The sequence below is a fragment of the Staurois parvus genome, unplaced genomic scaffold (assembly GCF_062004578.1).
Source record: "Staurois parvus isolate SC_StPar_1 unplaced genomic scaffold, SC_StPar_1.0 ptg000714l, whole genome shotgun sequence".
Classification (NCBI taxonomy): domain Eukaryota; kingdom Metazoa; phylum Chordata; class Amphibia; order Anura; family Ranidae; genus Staurois; species Staurois parvus.
In genome coordinates, this window is record NW_028318510.1 from 4,224,539 (window position 1) to 4,240,896 (window position 16,358).

The 16,358-nt window shown below is 39.8% G+C and overlaps 1 protein-coding gene across 3 annotated transcripts in view; it reads left to right on the forward strand.

Moving 5' to 3' along the window:
• Positions 1-16,358, forward strand: part of ERBIN (erbb2 interacting protein) — a 349,377-nt gene that overhangs the window by 287,078 nt on the left and 45,941 nt on the right. For all 3 annotated transcript variants that reach the window (XM_089653472.1, XM_089653471.1, XM_089653473.1), the window contains 6 exons: positions 3,182-3,245; positions 4,042-4,116; positions 4,683-4,827; positions 5,819-5,891; positions 9,951-10,080; positions 14,105-14,220. In XM_089653472.1, the coding sequence (XP_089509598.1) occupies positions 3,182-3,245; positions 4,042-4,116; positions 4,683-4,827; positions 5,819-5,891; positions 9,951-10,080; positions 14,105-14,220 (603 nt within the window). The remainder of the gene's footprint in view (positions 1-3,181; positions 3,246-4,041; positions 4,117-4,682; positions 4,828-5,818; positions 5,892-9,950; positions 10,081-14,104; positions 14,221-16,358) is intronic.

The window sequence follows — 16,358 nt, forward strand, 5'->3', positions numbered from 1 at the left end:
GAAGATGAAATGTGGCTGGGTCTTCCAGCATGACAATGATCCCAAACATACCGCCCGGGCAATGAAGGAGTGGCTTCGTAAGAAGCATTTCAAGGTCCTGGAGTGGCCTAGCCAGTCTCCAGATCTCAACCCCATAGAAAACCTTTGGAGGGAGTTGAAAGTCCGTGTTGCCCAGCGACAGCCCCAAAACATCATTGCTGTAGAGGAGATCTGCATGGCGGAATGGGCCAACATACCAGCAACAGTGTGTGCCAACCTTGTGAAGACTTACAGGAAACGTTTGACCTCTGTCATTACCAACAAAGGATATATAACAAAGTATTGAGATGAACTTTTGATATTGACCAAATACTTATTTTCCACTATAATTTGCAAATAAATTCTTTCCAAATCAGCCAATGTGATTGTCTGGATTTTTTTTCTAATTTTGTCTCTCATAGTTGAGGTCTACCTATGATGCCAATTACAGGCCTCTCTCATGTTTTTTTTTTATTTCAATGGTTTTTATTAATTTTTTAAATAATATAAAAGAGAGGCAATAAAACACGCCCACGCAGGGGCTATCAATTGCACAGATAAAAAAAATGCAAAATAAAAAAAAGGAAAAACAGTGCTCTAACGCCAATGGGGCAAAAGGTACCCCACGCAGGGGCTATCAATGGCTCTCTTATCTTTTTAAGTGGGAGAACTTGCACAATTGGTGGCTGACTAAATACTTTTTTGCCCCACTGTATGTGTCTGGTTTTTTTTCTCACTTATTGTTATGTAACCTGGAAGGAAGCTAGAGGGATTATTTTCATTGGGAAAAAGGGGGTGGGGGGGCACTAACAGCAGTGGAAAATCTAGCAGAGAATATAACCCTGCTCTCAGTGCAAAACACAAAGCATGGTTTGAGTTCTACTTTAAACAGAATCATCACAATTAGGCTTATAAAGGCATTTGGGGTTTTTTTTAATTATTTTTAGGTTATTATAACTGTGCTAGCTTACTTACAAAATATTTACTCACTTTTTTAGCTTTAATTAAATTTATCTGAGGTTTACTGGTGTAAGAGTCAGACTAAGATACTCCCTGAAGTTTGAGAGTTGCTGTGCTGTGAACCTAGCTCCTAAGTGCAAACAGTATCATATAACAGAGCCCCATAGTTGCTGTTACTTGGTAATGTTATACACATCCAGAGGCTCTGAGAGAGTATATTGTATGTTATCTTTTTGCTAGGCAATGGACAGGGCAGGAGCTATCGGAACTCGGGGCTTTTCAGCAGTGATCCATATAGAACCAAGGTGGACCAAGTTAAATAAGGGGACAAACATTATTTTTTGTAACCATAAATATGTACATTAATGACAAATTGCTTGCATATGTTCAATCACAACCAGTTTTCTTTAATTGTACATACCAGTCAAACAAGAACATTTTTTAACTTTGTTATGTTTTGTCCTTCATAGCCTTAGCAATTCATGGATTCTACTTGTTTCTGGAATTTCTTATTAAACTAAAAATTAAAGGAGCAGCGTAAAGTATTTGCCCACAAATGGGAAATGTTTACCTTCTTTAGCTATATAGGGATTGTCCAATGGCATAGCCCTCACCTCTGCAACCTGCACAGCACCACTCTTCTATCAGCCTCTGGATCTCTCTAGTTTTCAAGCAGACCTGGAGTCTGTTTACCTAGCAGCCCCCCCTTCCTTAAATGTCAGCTATCATGGAAAAGCCCCCCCCCCCTTCCTTAAATGTCAGCTATCAAGGAAAAGCAACAGTAATCCCCAGAAATATACCCAGCCCACTTTCACAATGAACAATTAACCAGGTCTGCTTGCTGCTTTGCCCATACACCTACCAAAGTTACCAGAAGCAAGTGATTTTTTTTCTGGATACCTTTTTTTTTACTTTTTAAAGACCTAATTTATTTGTAAATCACATTTTAGTTTTCAAAATATATTTCCTTAACATTGCTCAAAAGTCATACCTGTTACATCGCATGTAATGAGGAAGAATGCTGGCGCTTACAGGAAATGTGCCATTTACATGTCACTATAACAGGGGCTAAATATCAGTTCCTTATTTGAGACTGAGAAAAAAAACATATTTCAGCATAAGTGAAAATCTAGCCAGTATGGTCATGTGAGGCTACATTGAACTTTACACCACAGTGAATATGACCATATAGCTATCACTCGTCACCACCATATCCAACTTGTTATAGATCAATTGCCATCCTTTTCTACTGCTCCAAGGTGTGCTCAGTTTATTGACTTCTTTTCTAAAACTACACGCATTCCTTGTTACGCTCCTATTTTGTTAATATTTAATTTCCTCTTCTTATTAAAGATTTTACTTGTTGATCCTGTCAGTCCTCCTGTTGGTCCTATTTACTGTCTTTTTCTGGTAACCCTGCTGTCCTGCTGCTAAATTTGCAGTGTAGTTTCTCCATCACATATGTTTATCTATTTGGTTGAGTGGTGACATTGGCACATCCTCCATTACACAGATGTTGTCGACCAAGAGATATTGCTAGCAGTGGCGTCAGGAGAGGGATTGGTGGTCACATGACCAAGAATAATTTCAGAAATTTAAAGCTATATATGAGCTATTTTATTGGTGAGTAGGGCAAATGATAAAGGACTTGTGTATATGCTTTTTGTTGGAGCGTTGCCTAACACTTTAAGGAATAAAGAGAAAGTGGAAAGCCAAAAAATAAAGCGCACAAAAAAAACAAAACAAAAGGTGATCATTGCTTTCATGTCTAATTTGGTTGTGTCTTAATGTCTTGAATAATGTGAATTATCAGGTCTGGAGCTATTTTATGATCAGTTCATTAGCATTTAGTACTTCACACTGTTCTGATTTCACAGATTCCTAATTTATTAAGTATTAGCTTAGCTTATCCATAAAGTGAGAGGATCTTCTGTGTCGCCTCCAGGATTATTTTAACTACTGAAACATTTTCCCTAACCCTTATAAGGGAATGCTTGGCATTTCATGGAATTCCCAGCGTGGAGTTCCTTGCTTGATGTGTTGGAGCAGTTATTATCTATAATTTACAGAACAAGTATCAGTCCAAGTCCTTTTGTATTGAGTGTTCTGCCTTATTGTATTAAGAATGTGAAATGTAATTCTCAAGGGTTCTCTGTTCTACCTTTTACATTATAACTCGATGATTGACATGTTCCTCTTTTAGAACCATGAATAGGCTGACGCAGCTTGAGAGACTGGATCTCGGAAGTAATGAATTCACAGAAGTGGTGAGCAGTCCATGCTAGTATTTCATTTGTTATTTTCACTCCCATGTAGTATACATTAATAGTACATAGTAACGGGAACCAAAGAAAATTATATTCAAGTATGTATTCTTAATTCAAAAAGTACCTTATTATGCTCCCAGCATTCTCAAAATCTCTAAAGTTTTTTGGGGGGTTTTTTTTTGGAGTCCAACTTCCTGTTAGAAAGTGGCTACACTCATACTTCATGGTCTACTGTATGTAGAAATACAGCCAATCTCTCTTGCTCATTCCTGAGATTGACTATGGACTATACTCTATGGGATTTGTAGTGTGCATAGAGCAGTGCACATGACTGCAACTAACGTGCCCTGGTCATTCCAAACAAATGGAAATAAGGGGAAAAATAGAGGTTTGGGTAATTATGGAGGATGTTACAAGGAGGCAGAAAAACACAGTAGGAAACAATTTATGGAAAATAGATTAAAAGAGAAGTTTTTTTTAATTTAACCTACTTTTTTCATGCTTACCTAGGTGGATGCAGCATTGCTACGATGCTGCACCTGTCCCCTGCCAGCTCAAGGGTCACATTAACTTTAAACCCACTAGATGTAGACCAGAAAATATAATGTTACAAAGATTGCATTGGCACTTGCAGGTGAAGTATACTGTATACCTGCCATTAGGAAAAGCAAATCCAAGATTTCAGATGTATCTTACATATTTCTAGTAATTTTAGCAGTCACTACATTTTTTATCATTATTTTTCATATTTGTTCTTTAAACAATGTGTACTACTTTCAAAATTTTTTTCTTTCAGCCTGAAGTACTTGAACAACTAAGCGGTCTAAAGGAATTCTGGATGGATGGCAATAGACTAACATATATCCCAGGGGTATGTACTGTGTGCCATACTGTTCATATATAAGGAGGGAGTGCTAAAAATTGGAAGTATCCAGGGAGTAAAGAATCGTAACAGGCATTTTTGCAAAATCTGTTTTCTAGTTATGCCAAACTGGGGTAAATTTCACTTAGGCTGTCTCTGAGTGCCCCTTTGTCAATTTCTTTCTTGTGAGAGGAATTTGCAAAGTGTAATACTGCCCTCCTTGTTTTGTATATGCCCTGAGCTCCAATTTATGATTTTTTTTCCCTGACTTGAGTGAATTGTTTCTGTTTTCCGTGTATCTGTTGCGTTTAGTTTGAGATTTATAATTGACATTGCTTTTTTTTTTCTCAATGGTTTTTTTTTTTGTTTTGTTTTTTAAGTAGACCTTGTGCAAATTTTGCTTTGGAGATCTACAGTATAATGTATTGGTTGTATTTAATGTTTTGGATTATTCTGCAAATGAATAATATAATATAGATAACATATGTGTAACTATTTTTATTTTGTTTAATTTTTGTTACATTTTAATTCTGACTTTATGGACTGGCCATCAGTATCTTTATTGTTTGTTGCAGTTTCTTGGAAGTCTGAAACAACTGACTTACTTGGACCTTTCAAAGAACAACATAGAAATGGTGGAAGATGGCATCGCTGGGTGTGAAAGTTTACAAGATTTGCTGCTGTCCAGCAATGCCATTCAGCAATTACCAGAGTCTATTGGTTGGTATCTAGCAGGTGGATGTATGTGATAAATGAAACTTAAAGTGATACTGAAGTCTTGTTTTGTTTTGTTTTTTTAAATAGCAAACATATCGTACTTACCTGCTCTGTGCAGTGGTTTTACACAGATCAGCCCTGATCCTCTTCTGCTCGGGTCCCTCACCAGCGCTCCTGGCCCCTCCCTCCTGTCAGGTGCCCCCATAGCAAGTAGTTTGCTATGGGGGCACCCAATCAGGCACGTTCCCGAGCCACGGCTCTGCATGTCCATTCACACACACATATACAATGCACTTTAAAAAAATGTTTTCCCTTATTAAGTATTACCCATCCATGTAGTAACCTAAGATGGTTAGTTATTTAGTACACCCCTCTTATAAAGACCAGCTGTTTACTTGGCAGTCTGGAATTCAAATGTAGGGGCACTCAACAACTATCACTTTATTTTAAAGCTGTTGTTTTGTTTAAAACCTGAAAAGAAGTCCTCCTTGAAAAGAAAGCAGTTAATTTTTACCTGTCTCATTGCCTTCTTGCTCACAGATCTTCAGAATCTGAGACACATTCCGGGTATGTCAGATGCCTGGTCGTTTGCTGCATGGTCTGGTTCCCTTTGCAGTCTCCTTTGTCCTGTAGGGGCCTGAGAAAAAAAAGCAGAGCCAAGTGAGAAATGCCAGCATCTGATACTCCCTGAAGCTGCATGCAGAAGATCTTTGAGCAAGCTATGCTATTTATATTGGTCATGCATGAAAGTGCCTGAAGTAACTTATCTATGTTGCTTGTGGTAACCACTCATATTCTTCATTCTAAAAATATGAAAGGAAGTATCTAGCAAGGGAAGTTTCTAACTTAAACTTGCTGATGTCATGACACATTTTCCAAAATTATAATTATTATTTCAAACTGCAAAAAGCGAATGGGTTAAAATACTTAGCTCTATGAGATTTGTAATGTGCTTCTTGTACTTGTATGATTTCTTGTTTTATTTTGATTGCAGGTGCACTGAAGAATTTGACCACTCTGAAAGTGGATGAAAACCAGCTCATGTATTTACCAGATTCTATTGGAGGGTAAGTTGTAGAATTTAACAAGAAAATGGCAATGTAGACTTACCAGATAGAGTTCCTCTGTATGCTAGATATTTTTATCTAGCTTCAAATATTTAGACAATGTGTAAAAAACCTTATTAATATGTTATCTGTTTACAAGGAATGAAAAGATTGTTTTAGAGTCATGTGCTTTTCCCAGGAATTTGGTAATGAATAACTTCAGTTATAGTCCACTTCGTTATCATTTGTGAAGCTTTTTAAATAATACAAGTTTACTAAACCATATTGAGAAAGCAGTGTAGGAATAGGAGCAAGCTAGTAGCTGGTGACATAAAGCCAGAATACAGTTCAAGTAAAAGTCTAAAACAAAACATACACATTCTGGACTGAGAAGTGGTGCAAAGCCACAGTCAGCTGCCCAGCAGAGGATCAACACATCTGTAAAAGTTTGACCTATTATATAGCAAGTCTAGGCAACAAAACCATTAAGGTGGAAATCCAGGCAAATCTGTAAATATGTAATGAAAATACATATTTGGGAGCGGTTTTATTTGCTAAAGGATTTGTCTTTATGTCTATCCAGTACTGTGATTTACACAGCACTGCCAGATAGCATAGTAGGCTTCTGACCTGACTTTTCTTTACTGCAATTAAAGCGGTGTTAAACTTTGCTATACGAGGTGTGTCTAGAATATAATGAGAATGAAGTTCCTACGTTTGAGAAGGGCTCTGTGAACGGTGGCTGGCCAAGGGGTGGGGTGCCAGGTATACATTAAAACACTGATCAGTTGCATTCCAGCCCTATCAGTCGAAACATTCTTTTTTTGTGACACCTGTGACACCTTGTTCATGTGCCTCATTTTAAGAAAAATGGAAGTGAGTTTGGAGCAGCAGTATGTGATAACATTTTGTGTGAAATTGGGTAAAAGCGCATCAGAAACGGTATGGAGAAGCTGCGCTATCATCTGCACAAGGGTACCGATGATACGCAGCCTTCAAAGAAGGACGAGAAGGTGTTGAAAACGAACAACGATCAGGGCGCCCCTCTGTCAAAAATGGAACAGAATGTGGATGCACTGAGGTCTGTTCTCAACTTTGACCCACGGTTCACTTTCAGAATGATTGCAGTGGAAACGGGAATTCACTTGTTCATGAAATCATGACTCAGGATTTGAACAAGAGAAAAGTGTGTGCAAAACTTGTTCCAAAGAACTTCATCTGCCCAGAAGGAACACCGTCAACTTGTTTTGAAAGACCTGTTGGACTTTTTGGAAAGAGAGACTGTTTGAGTCAAGTGACCACGGGAGATGAATCCTGGGTGTTTGAATACAATCCTGAGATGAAGAAACATAGTTCAGAATGACACACCTACATCACCTCGCCCCAAGTAAGCTCGAATGAGCAAAACAAATGTCAAATTAATGGTCATTGTTTTTTTTTTACTCTGGTGGCATTGTCCATAAGGAATTTGTACCTACTGGTCAAACTGTGAATCGTAGATTCTACCTGGAAGTTCTTGGTTGCTTGAGGCAAAGAGTTTTGCATATGCATCCTGAGATTGGCTCAGCTTGGATCCTTCATTATGACAATGCACTGAGTCACAGTGCTTTGGCTGTCAGAGTGTGTTTGGCTGCAAAACAATCACTCCACACCATCCACTCTACAAACACACCCTCCACCCTACATACCCGACTTTTTCATATTCCCATAGATGAAGAAGAGTTTAAAAGGACACCATTTTGGTAGTGTGGATAATATCCAAAGAGCCACTATGCAAGCTCTGAACACCATCCCACTTGAAGATTTCCAGGGATGCTATGAAGAATGGAAAAATTGCTAGGAATGTTGCATATACTCACAAGGTGCATACTTTGAAGGAGACAATGTTCAATTGTATAATTTTTCAATAAAAGAACTTTTAAATTAACATTCTCATTACGTTTTGGACATACCTTGTATACAATATATTGTTTAAATTGGGCCCTAGGAGGTTTATGCCAAATTGTGCTAGTATGCACAACATATTAGCACATTATGGCAGACTTACCTGTCAAACAAAGCCTTCCAGTGCTGCACTGTCAGCACTTCAGCTGGTCACAGATGATTCCATCTTCTCTAAGTCTTCCTTCTGGGTTCAATCTGTTTGGCTGCTTGGATGGCACGGCTGCGATGACGTCACTCCTGCACATGTACACAAAAGTCAATTCATCATAGCACAGAGCGGTGCCATAAATGTACTCTGAGCTGCATATGTGTCACTCGGTGTAGATTACTGCTGACAGGCAAGAAGAGACATTTGTAACAGAACAGATTACTAGGGTCCCTTCAGTCATAAAAAACCCTGCCTGTCTTCATTTTTCTTTAGAGTTTAATTCTGCTTTAAAGTACAAGTAACTAAATGACAGTTTGCTAAATCATTACATATCATGCATAAATGCTTTGTTTTTTTTTTAAATAGAATCTTTTTTCATCTTTTGTTGCATCTCAGTGCTGATGATCTCCCATAGTGCAGGACAATGCAGGGAAACAATTGGGCAACATTGAAAGAACATTGTCCTCAAATAAGAAGTGCCTTTATGGTAGGATCACCAGTAATTATCCTAATGAAAGCTCCAGAATATAAAATATTGGAAAATACTTTTAGAATTACATTAACATCTTGAAGCTGATATAACATTTAATGATGGAATTTACATATACATGTATATGTAATTCCAATCTCCTATTCACTTTAAAGAAGAACTCTTTCTGAACTCCTGCCCTACGTGCTTCTGTCTCTGTCACTTGATGGAAAACTCTGTAAGTGTTGTTTAATTTTCTCCCATTCCCCTGCCCACTATAGCTTTTCATTGAAGGGCATTGCAGCAAAAACACTTCCCACGTGCAGGCATCCAGGCTCCCACAAGACCCACTGACATAGAATCAACCCCTGGGCTTCAGGTGGTGTTAGTCACTGCTGCTGTCTTCCTATGTGATAAACACTATTTCCATATATCCAGAGTCCGCTGGATGAGAAAGAGTTACTCCAGTGCCTGCCCCCTGTGTACTCTGAATCCTGCCTAGGACTTAGGAACTGCTGCTAAAAGTGTAAATTGTTGTGTAAGGCAGGTCATACATGATTAATTATTTTGTTCAGCCAGCATATTAAAAAAAAACAAAAAAAAAGAACCAATTCCTTCATCCACACATTCAGTGTGGATGGGGGAATCACTTCCACTGAGCTATTGCATTCTGCCGGCAGGGAGCCTTCCCTGCTGGTGAAATACAGTGAGTGTTTCCGATTACAGCCGGCAGCACTGATCGTTCAGAAAAAATCATACAGACTGGTTGTATACAAGTCAGTGTTGATGGGTGAATTCCTCCCATGGAGCTATTATGTTCTGCTGGCGGGGTAGAGTGGGGGTGCGGGGAGTTGTCCCTGCTGTAAGAACACAATAATTATTGCTAGCTGATAAGGCCTTTGACAATAATTGCATGGGAAAAATCCAACATGCAGGTTGTACCGAAGTCGATCGATGGATCGACTTTGATACAACCAGCCTGCCCCATAGATGGATCGATATTTGGCCAGTCCCTGCTGAACTGGCCGAGAGTCAATCCATCTATGGCCAGCTTAAAGCTGGGGGTATTACCTTATTTTTTTCCTTTTCCTTTTTAAGGTAACGTCAAATAAGTGCCAATATGAAGGAGGAAAGCTGCAGAATATGCAGTGGTGGGGGTGCAAAGAGTTTAAAAATATACATTGCTGCAGTCTGGAGTTTTGCTTTAATGTGTTCTATCTGTAGCTTTCATTAAAATAGTGCCTTGTGATCCAGCCAAGAAAGGCCTTGTTCAATCACTCCCTGTTACATGGTGACAATGCTTTGCCCCTGTCTGCTTCTTTGTTGTCAACACGCATTATGCAGGCATGCCCCACTCTATTCATCATTAGGAAACCTACCAGAACAAGTGCCATGCAACCTCAGCTAGAGTACATGTAGACAGGACTGAAGGAGATGAGCAACAGTGCAATGTAACAACATGTGAAAGAAGACGAAAACAAGTTTATTATTTTTTTTAATCTCTGTTTTTTCTTTCCAGGCTTGTTTCCCTAGAAGAGCTGGACTGCAGTTTCAATGAAGTTGAAGCATTACCTTCCTCAATAGGGCAATTTTCCCAGATACGAACATTTGCTGCTGATCACAACTTTCTGGCACAGCTTCCCCCAGAGGTACAGTGCTTGTTTTGTTCATACTCTGTATGTCTAAATCAAATTCAAAATGAGAAAATGGCAAGCCACTCAATCCATTTTTAACTAGGTAAAAAGAAGCCCTGTGGCTGGGAATAATTCACTTTCCAGGCTTCCACAGCACTCCACACCACCTACTAGCCAACTAGTGTGGATTTGATTGCTTAGATGAACGCTCTTTTTATTCACACATGTAGATAGAGTAAACTTGTACTCAATAAAGGTCTGTTAAAGGTAAAGTTGGCAGCTACCCCAAGGTGACTACACCTGCCTTTGCTATGCTGTGTCACTGCCCTGATTTGCTGCTGTAGGGCCTCAGAAGTCCTATGGAAATACTCACTTGATACTTGGGTATTTGCTTAAGCACACAGCCCACTTGACAGTATCAGGACCTAAAGATAAAATGCAAAGAGACTGAAGGAAGAATTTTGGAAAGCAAGTGCCGTATGTGCCCCAATCTAAAGAAGCATTGGAGCTGCTTGGGAGAATGTTTAAAGTAGTATTAAATCCTCAGTGTTTTTCACCTTAACCCTTTGATCAAAATAAAATAAACACTCCCCCATAAATAGTTACCCCAGGACTTACTTTTCAACTTTTAATGTTTTTGCCACCTGCTTTCTCAGTGTTGCCTCTCTGAACTTCGAAAGTAAGAAATTCTCCTGTGCTACCTTCAGTGTGACTATGTAGTTTATATGTTTCCCGAACTTCTGTTCCTCAAAGGAAAGAGGTTAACAGTGGACAGTGCAGTCTGGAACAAGTCTGTCAGCTTGGAGGGGGAGCAGAGGAATGTCTTGCCATCCTGGGTTACGGGACTTTTGTTTCACACTATGTAAGGAGGTACAACTCTTGCATACAAGAGTGGATCCATAGGTTGCTGAGGGAAAAGAGAGCCACCATGAAACAGGAAACCAGATACAGTGGTCATGGTGCCAGCTTACATAGTTACATAGTTGGCAAGGTAATAAAGACACCATTCCATCTAGTTTAACTTGCGTAGGTGTGTGTTTGATCATGTCAAAAACATTGCCCATATTCCTGTATATTGTGTTCATCAAGATACCTTGCTTTAAACTGGATCGTAGGCAACGATTAAAAAATAAAATCGCTACAGTAAGTGATCAACTGCTGAAAGCTGCTTAGAAATTTAGAGTTTAATATAATTTTAAAGCTGAAATCCATAACAGATATGTGTGTATTCTTACTTAAAGCGGAGTTCCACCCAAAAGGGGAAGCTCCGCTTTAAAGATTGGTCCCAAGCTCCCCATTAAGTTTCGGCAACTTTGGCGAGCGGGTACCCGAAATTGACAGGTATCCGCTTCCACTGAGATCGCCTAGGTGATCGGAAGCAGAAGTTGTCCTCCTACCCTCCCTCCCTCCCTCCCTGTAGTCTTTTGGGACACATGACTCGCGCATGTGCAGTGGGCACATGGCTGTGAAGCCGCAACCTGTCACAGCAGGGTGCCCACACTGTAGATGCCGGCGCCTGGAATACAGGACGGCCGGTGAAACGGGCGGGGGCAAAGGGGGATTGTGGGACAGGCGAGTGGCTGTTTTTTAAAAGTCAGCAGCTACAGTTTTTGCAGCTACTGACTTTTATTTTTTTTACAGTGTGAGTGAGTGGAACTCCACTTTAAGTCTTGGTGTCCTTTGGGTATTTTTTTTACAGATGTATGAATTATTTCCGAACAACTCCTGCACTTAGCCTCTGTGCAGAAGTTTCCTGTACTAAAGATCGATTAGTGTGACTCTCGCCCCTTGTATTGGGTGACTGGTCTTGTATCTGCCCCCTTATAGTTTTTTGCAAGGAGCCTGTAATGAGTGGACCTGCTGGGTCCTTCCCTAAGCTCTGCTCTCCGTACATGATATATTCAGTACAATGATGATGTCATTACTATGATACAAATGTTTTGATGGAAAATGTTCCCCTATATTTCTAGTCCAGTGAAAATCTGTGGGTTTTCCATGCTTACAGTTCTGATCAGTAGTAACCAGGTCAAATAAGGGTGGTTAACACCATGGAATGTGTGGTCATCCAGGGACTACCTAAAAAACCATACACCCCCTACATTTGTTACCTTTTCACACCTTTGTTTAGGGATGTGTAGGCGAGGCTCACGTGCATTTTACATACAGACAATCATAAAAATGTAGGATACCTTTTACTGAAATATTTGTATATGTATTTTCTGTTTTGCTGCGGAGGAATTTTTGGAAGAGATTGCATACCCTGTCCAGACTCAATGTTATCAGCAGAAAGATGAGTGGAAGGAAGTAATAGGCCTTTTCATATCCATTTATGTTCTAACAGTATCTGCTCATGACCTTGTTTACTTGCCATGGAGGAAAAAGTTTGGCAGGTCTGATAAATGGTCTGTGCGGCCTTTTAGAATTAGACATTTCATCATGACAGATTGAGCTTCAGATGAAATAGATAACTAGAGAGCAGCCTGCAGCAAGTAAATAGAATGCTGTAGCTTGGAGTAATTATTTGCTTGCTAAAATTTCCTTTTTTCCCCCTTTTTTATTTTTTCCTTTTTCCTAATCTTGTTCTGGTCTTCTCCTAATCTTTAGCCAGAGTTGAAATCTTGGAGAGGCAATAAGGTTCCTCTCCAAAATGTATTATGTGCTACCTACATATTCTTCATATACCAGTTTCTGCTGTTCCATAGCAAGATTTCCCACCCATTGAAGATATATTGCCCCTCTGGCCTGCTCCCAGCTCTTGACTATAAAGTGGCTGTAAAGGCAATTTCTTTTTCCAAAATAATTACATGTCATACTTACCTGTCGGTACTGCCGTGAGCTGCCTCTTACCTCCTCTTCTGGGGTCCCGTACTTGTGCTGTCCGCTCTTTCTCTTCTCCGAGTGCCCCCATAGCAAGCTGTGTGTCTATAGACACACACAGCATGGGTTGACCACACCACCGCTGCCTCCGCACGGGATTTGATTGCTAGCAGCAGGGTCCAATGACTCCTGCTGCTGCCTCTTTGTCCTGTGAGAAGAGCGAGAGAGAGCAGGTCTGCTGCAGATGTGCACAGGGCTGTTTTGAAAGAGGAGCCAAGTAAGTGTTTAAGGGGGGTTTGGGATGAGCTGATATTGGAAGATTTTTTTTTTACCTTAAAGTAGTTAACTACTTTAAGGTAAAAAAAGTTAAATGTTAAGTAACATTATATACATTTTTAAATACATAAATATGAACATTTAATAAATCCATCTTTGCATATAAAAAAAAACTTTCCTAGATATTCTTTTTCTAGCTTAGAATCTTCAGTTCACATGATCGCTTGTCATCTCTGAGAGGGTCACAGAACTGTGGATGGATCAATCTACGTCTTGGCATCATGTCAACACGGATTTTCTTAATTATATAAATTATTTGGCATAGTTTCTTATTTTCTAAGTCACAATGCAGGTCTCACCTGTTTGCTGCTGTCTCTGCAGATCGTATGTCTGGGAGACACAGATGAGGAGGATTGGCTGGATGGGGAATCTGCTGTCAATCAAGGGAGGAGGGATGGGTGGGCGTGTGGCTTTACACTGACCACGGAAGTACTGGCAGGCTGTGCATGGCACAGCCTGCCTATATCTAAAAGCAGCATGACAGAACACGTAAACTGACCACGCTAGCATGGATCGGCCTCTGTGCTTAGCATGGTCAGTTTGAAATCAGAATGAAAAGCAGTGGCTTGATCAACCAGGTAATTTAGAATTACTGAATGCACAAATACACTATTGATATAAAAATGCGCATAAGAATACCTTAAAGTGACAGATACATGCATTTTTATTTTAAAGCAGAGGATGCATTAAGGTAAAAACCTTGTGCCTTTAGAACCAATCATCCTCTCCTTTATTACCTTTATTTTTATACTGCCTTATATTAACGAACTTTTTTATTTTTCCATTTTTTTTTTAAGTTCCTTTTCCCTTACTTGTCTATCATACAGTATATCTATCAATTTAGCAGTATTTCATAGCATTAAGTTTAAATTTGTTATTTGTGTAGATTGGAAACTGGAAAAACACCACTGTGTTATTCTTGCATTCAAACAAATTGGAGTCCCTCCCAGAGGAAATGGGCGATATGCAGAAACTCAAGGTCATTAATCTGAGTGACAACAAGTAAGTCATGTTTTTATGAATTTTGGAATGTTTGCCTCAAATATAAATGTTTTCTTATTTCGTAAGCAAAGATTATCTGATGTTAAATTATATAAAATGTATACATGAGTTCAAAATAACTTGGTTGCCATTCAGATTAGCCCATAGTGGGGCAGGATCGACATGCCTTGTTTCCCCTTGGTGCTTTACTGCTGCCGGCGCATTAATTCATATGATATGACGGTGCCCTAAATTATTCTGATACTGGTCAGCTGTCTTTTAAACTACTAAGGACTTGTGCTCCATTCAGCTACCGTTTGACCATAAGATTGCCCTCCTGAGCATTCTCCCTGAGACCATCATCATGTAACTTGCTGCTAGAGAGTTTGCACCTCGCACCTTTTTACAGTGGATTAACGCAGGCAATGCCATTTTAGAGAGAGAGAAAAACATGTCAACATAGGGGTTGTCCTAAGAAGTATAAAAAAAAATCTGGTCGTCCTGGCTATCGTCTCCTTCGCTGGCCTGCTTTTCCATCTCTTCGAGGGGCGGACTGACCATTCAAGCACTCGGGCACTGCCTGGGGTCAATAGGGGGCCCCATGAAATGCCCCTGGTGCCTTTTATAGGCATTTTTGGGTGTGCTTTGAGCGTGGGCAAGGACACAGGAACTGCCTGGGGGCCCCATGAGTTATCAGTCCGCCCCTGATCTCTTCCCTATACTTGTTTAACTGAAAAATATTTGATCTATTAGTCCTCATTCACACCATACGTGCAGAAAAACTGATAGCAAAATTACTCAGATGATGGTGGTGTGAACAGGGCACACGGAGAACAATTCGTTTCTTTGTTCCCTTGCAGAACGTGTGCAGAAAAACTCACTTCTCTGCTTCTCTGAACTTGTTTAACTGCTATTCTGTATGTTTGTCTGTTTTTGTGCTCTATAAACCAATCAAAAAATGTATTAAATATTTCAGGATTCAAAAAACAATTTAACCCATAAATGCCAAACTACATACAGGCACAAGTCGCCTTTCAGCGGAAGTATAGTATGAAGCATGAGAAATACTTGTAGTTTTTAAAGTGATGTTTTATTTAAATATGAGTGATTTCCATCTAGGGCTGAAACAATTAATGGACATACTAGATTATAAAATAGTTGTCAACTATTTTCAGTATCGATTCGTTGGTCATCAAACTAGTTGGCCTGCATACAGAATGCATTATTTGTTTACACATCAGGAAAAACAATGCAGCACAGATACAGCTCAGTACACCTTTCAGACATGTTGGTATACACAGTGCAGCACACATACAGCTCTGTACATTCTGTACACCGTCCATACATGTTAGCATACACAGTGCAGCACACATACAGCTCAGGACACCGTCTATACATGTCAGTGATTTAAAGTGATTTTAAAGGCGGCAGTTTTTTTTTTTTTTTACCCTAATGCATTCTATGCATTACGGTAAAAAAATAACTTCTATCACCATATACTATATGCAGTATATCTCTTTTGTTATTCTCAGAGTGGATTAGATATTTTTTTGTTTCCGAACCATATAGCTGGTTATTTATGTTTACCACTGCTTATAGATCTCAGGTGTCAAACACAAGGCCTGCTGGCTGAATCCGGCCCTCCAGGCCATTTCATGTGGCCCTTGCACCTCTCCTGCAGGTACCCCCTTGTCTCAGCAGTTGGCAGCAGAGAGGAGAACTCCTCTGCCAAATCCTGCACCTCTCAGTGCAGTTGCAGCACCCCCTCATCTCTGCCTCCCCTGGTCTCAGCATTCAGCAGATCCTGGTAATGACTGCCTTCCTCTTCTGGTCCTCCTCCAGACCCTGCACTTTCTGCTTTCCAGCTCTGCCCCCAAAGGGGGTGCACAGTGATGTTAGGAAGAGTGTGGGATTCTTAACATCTGATGTAATGGGGGGAGTGCTCTGGACATGTAGTCTTACATATAAAGCCGGCCCTGTGAGGGCAACCATAATGCTGATACGGCCAGCGATGAAATGGAGTATAACACCCCTGTTATAGATAATCAAGAATAAATTGTCTTTTTTTTTAAAACATAACATATGAACAAAAATTGTACACCACACATTTTTCAAGGTTTTTATCTGATTAATTGAAACAATAATCAGACAACTAATTG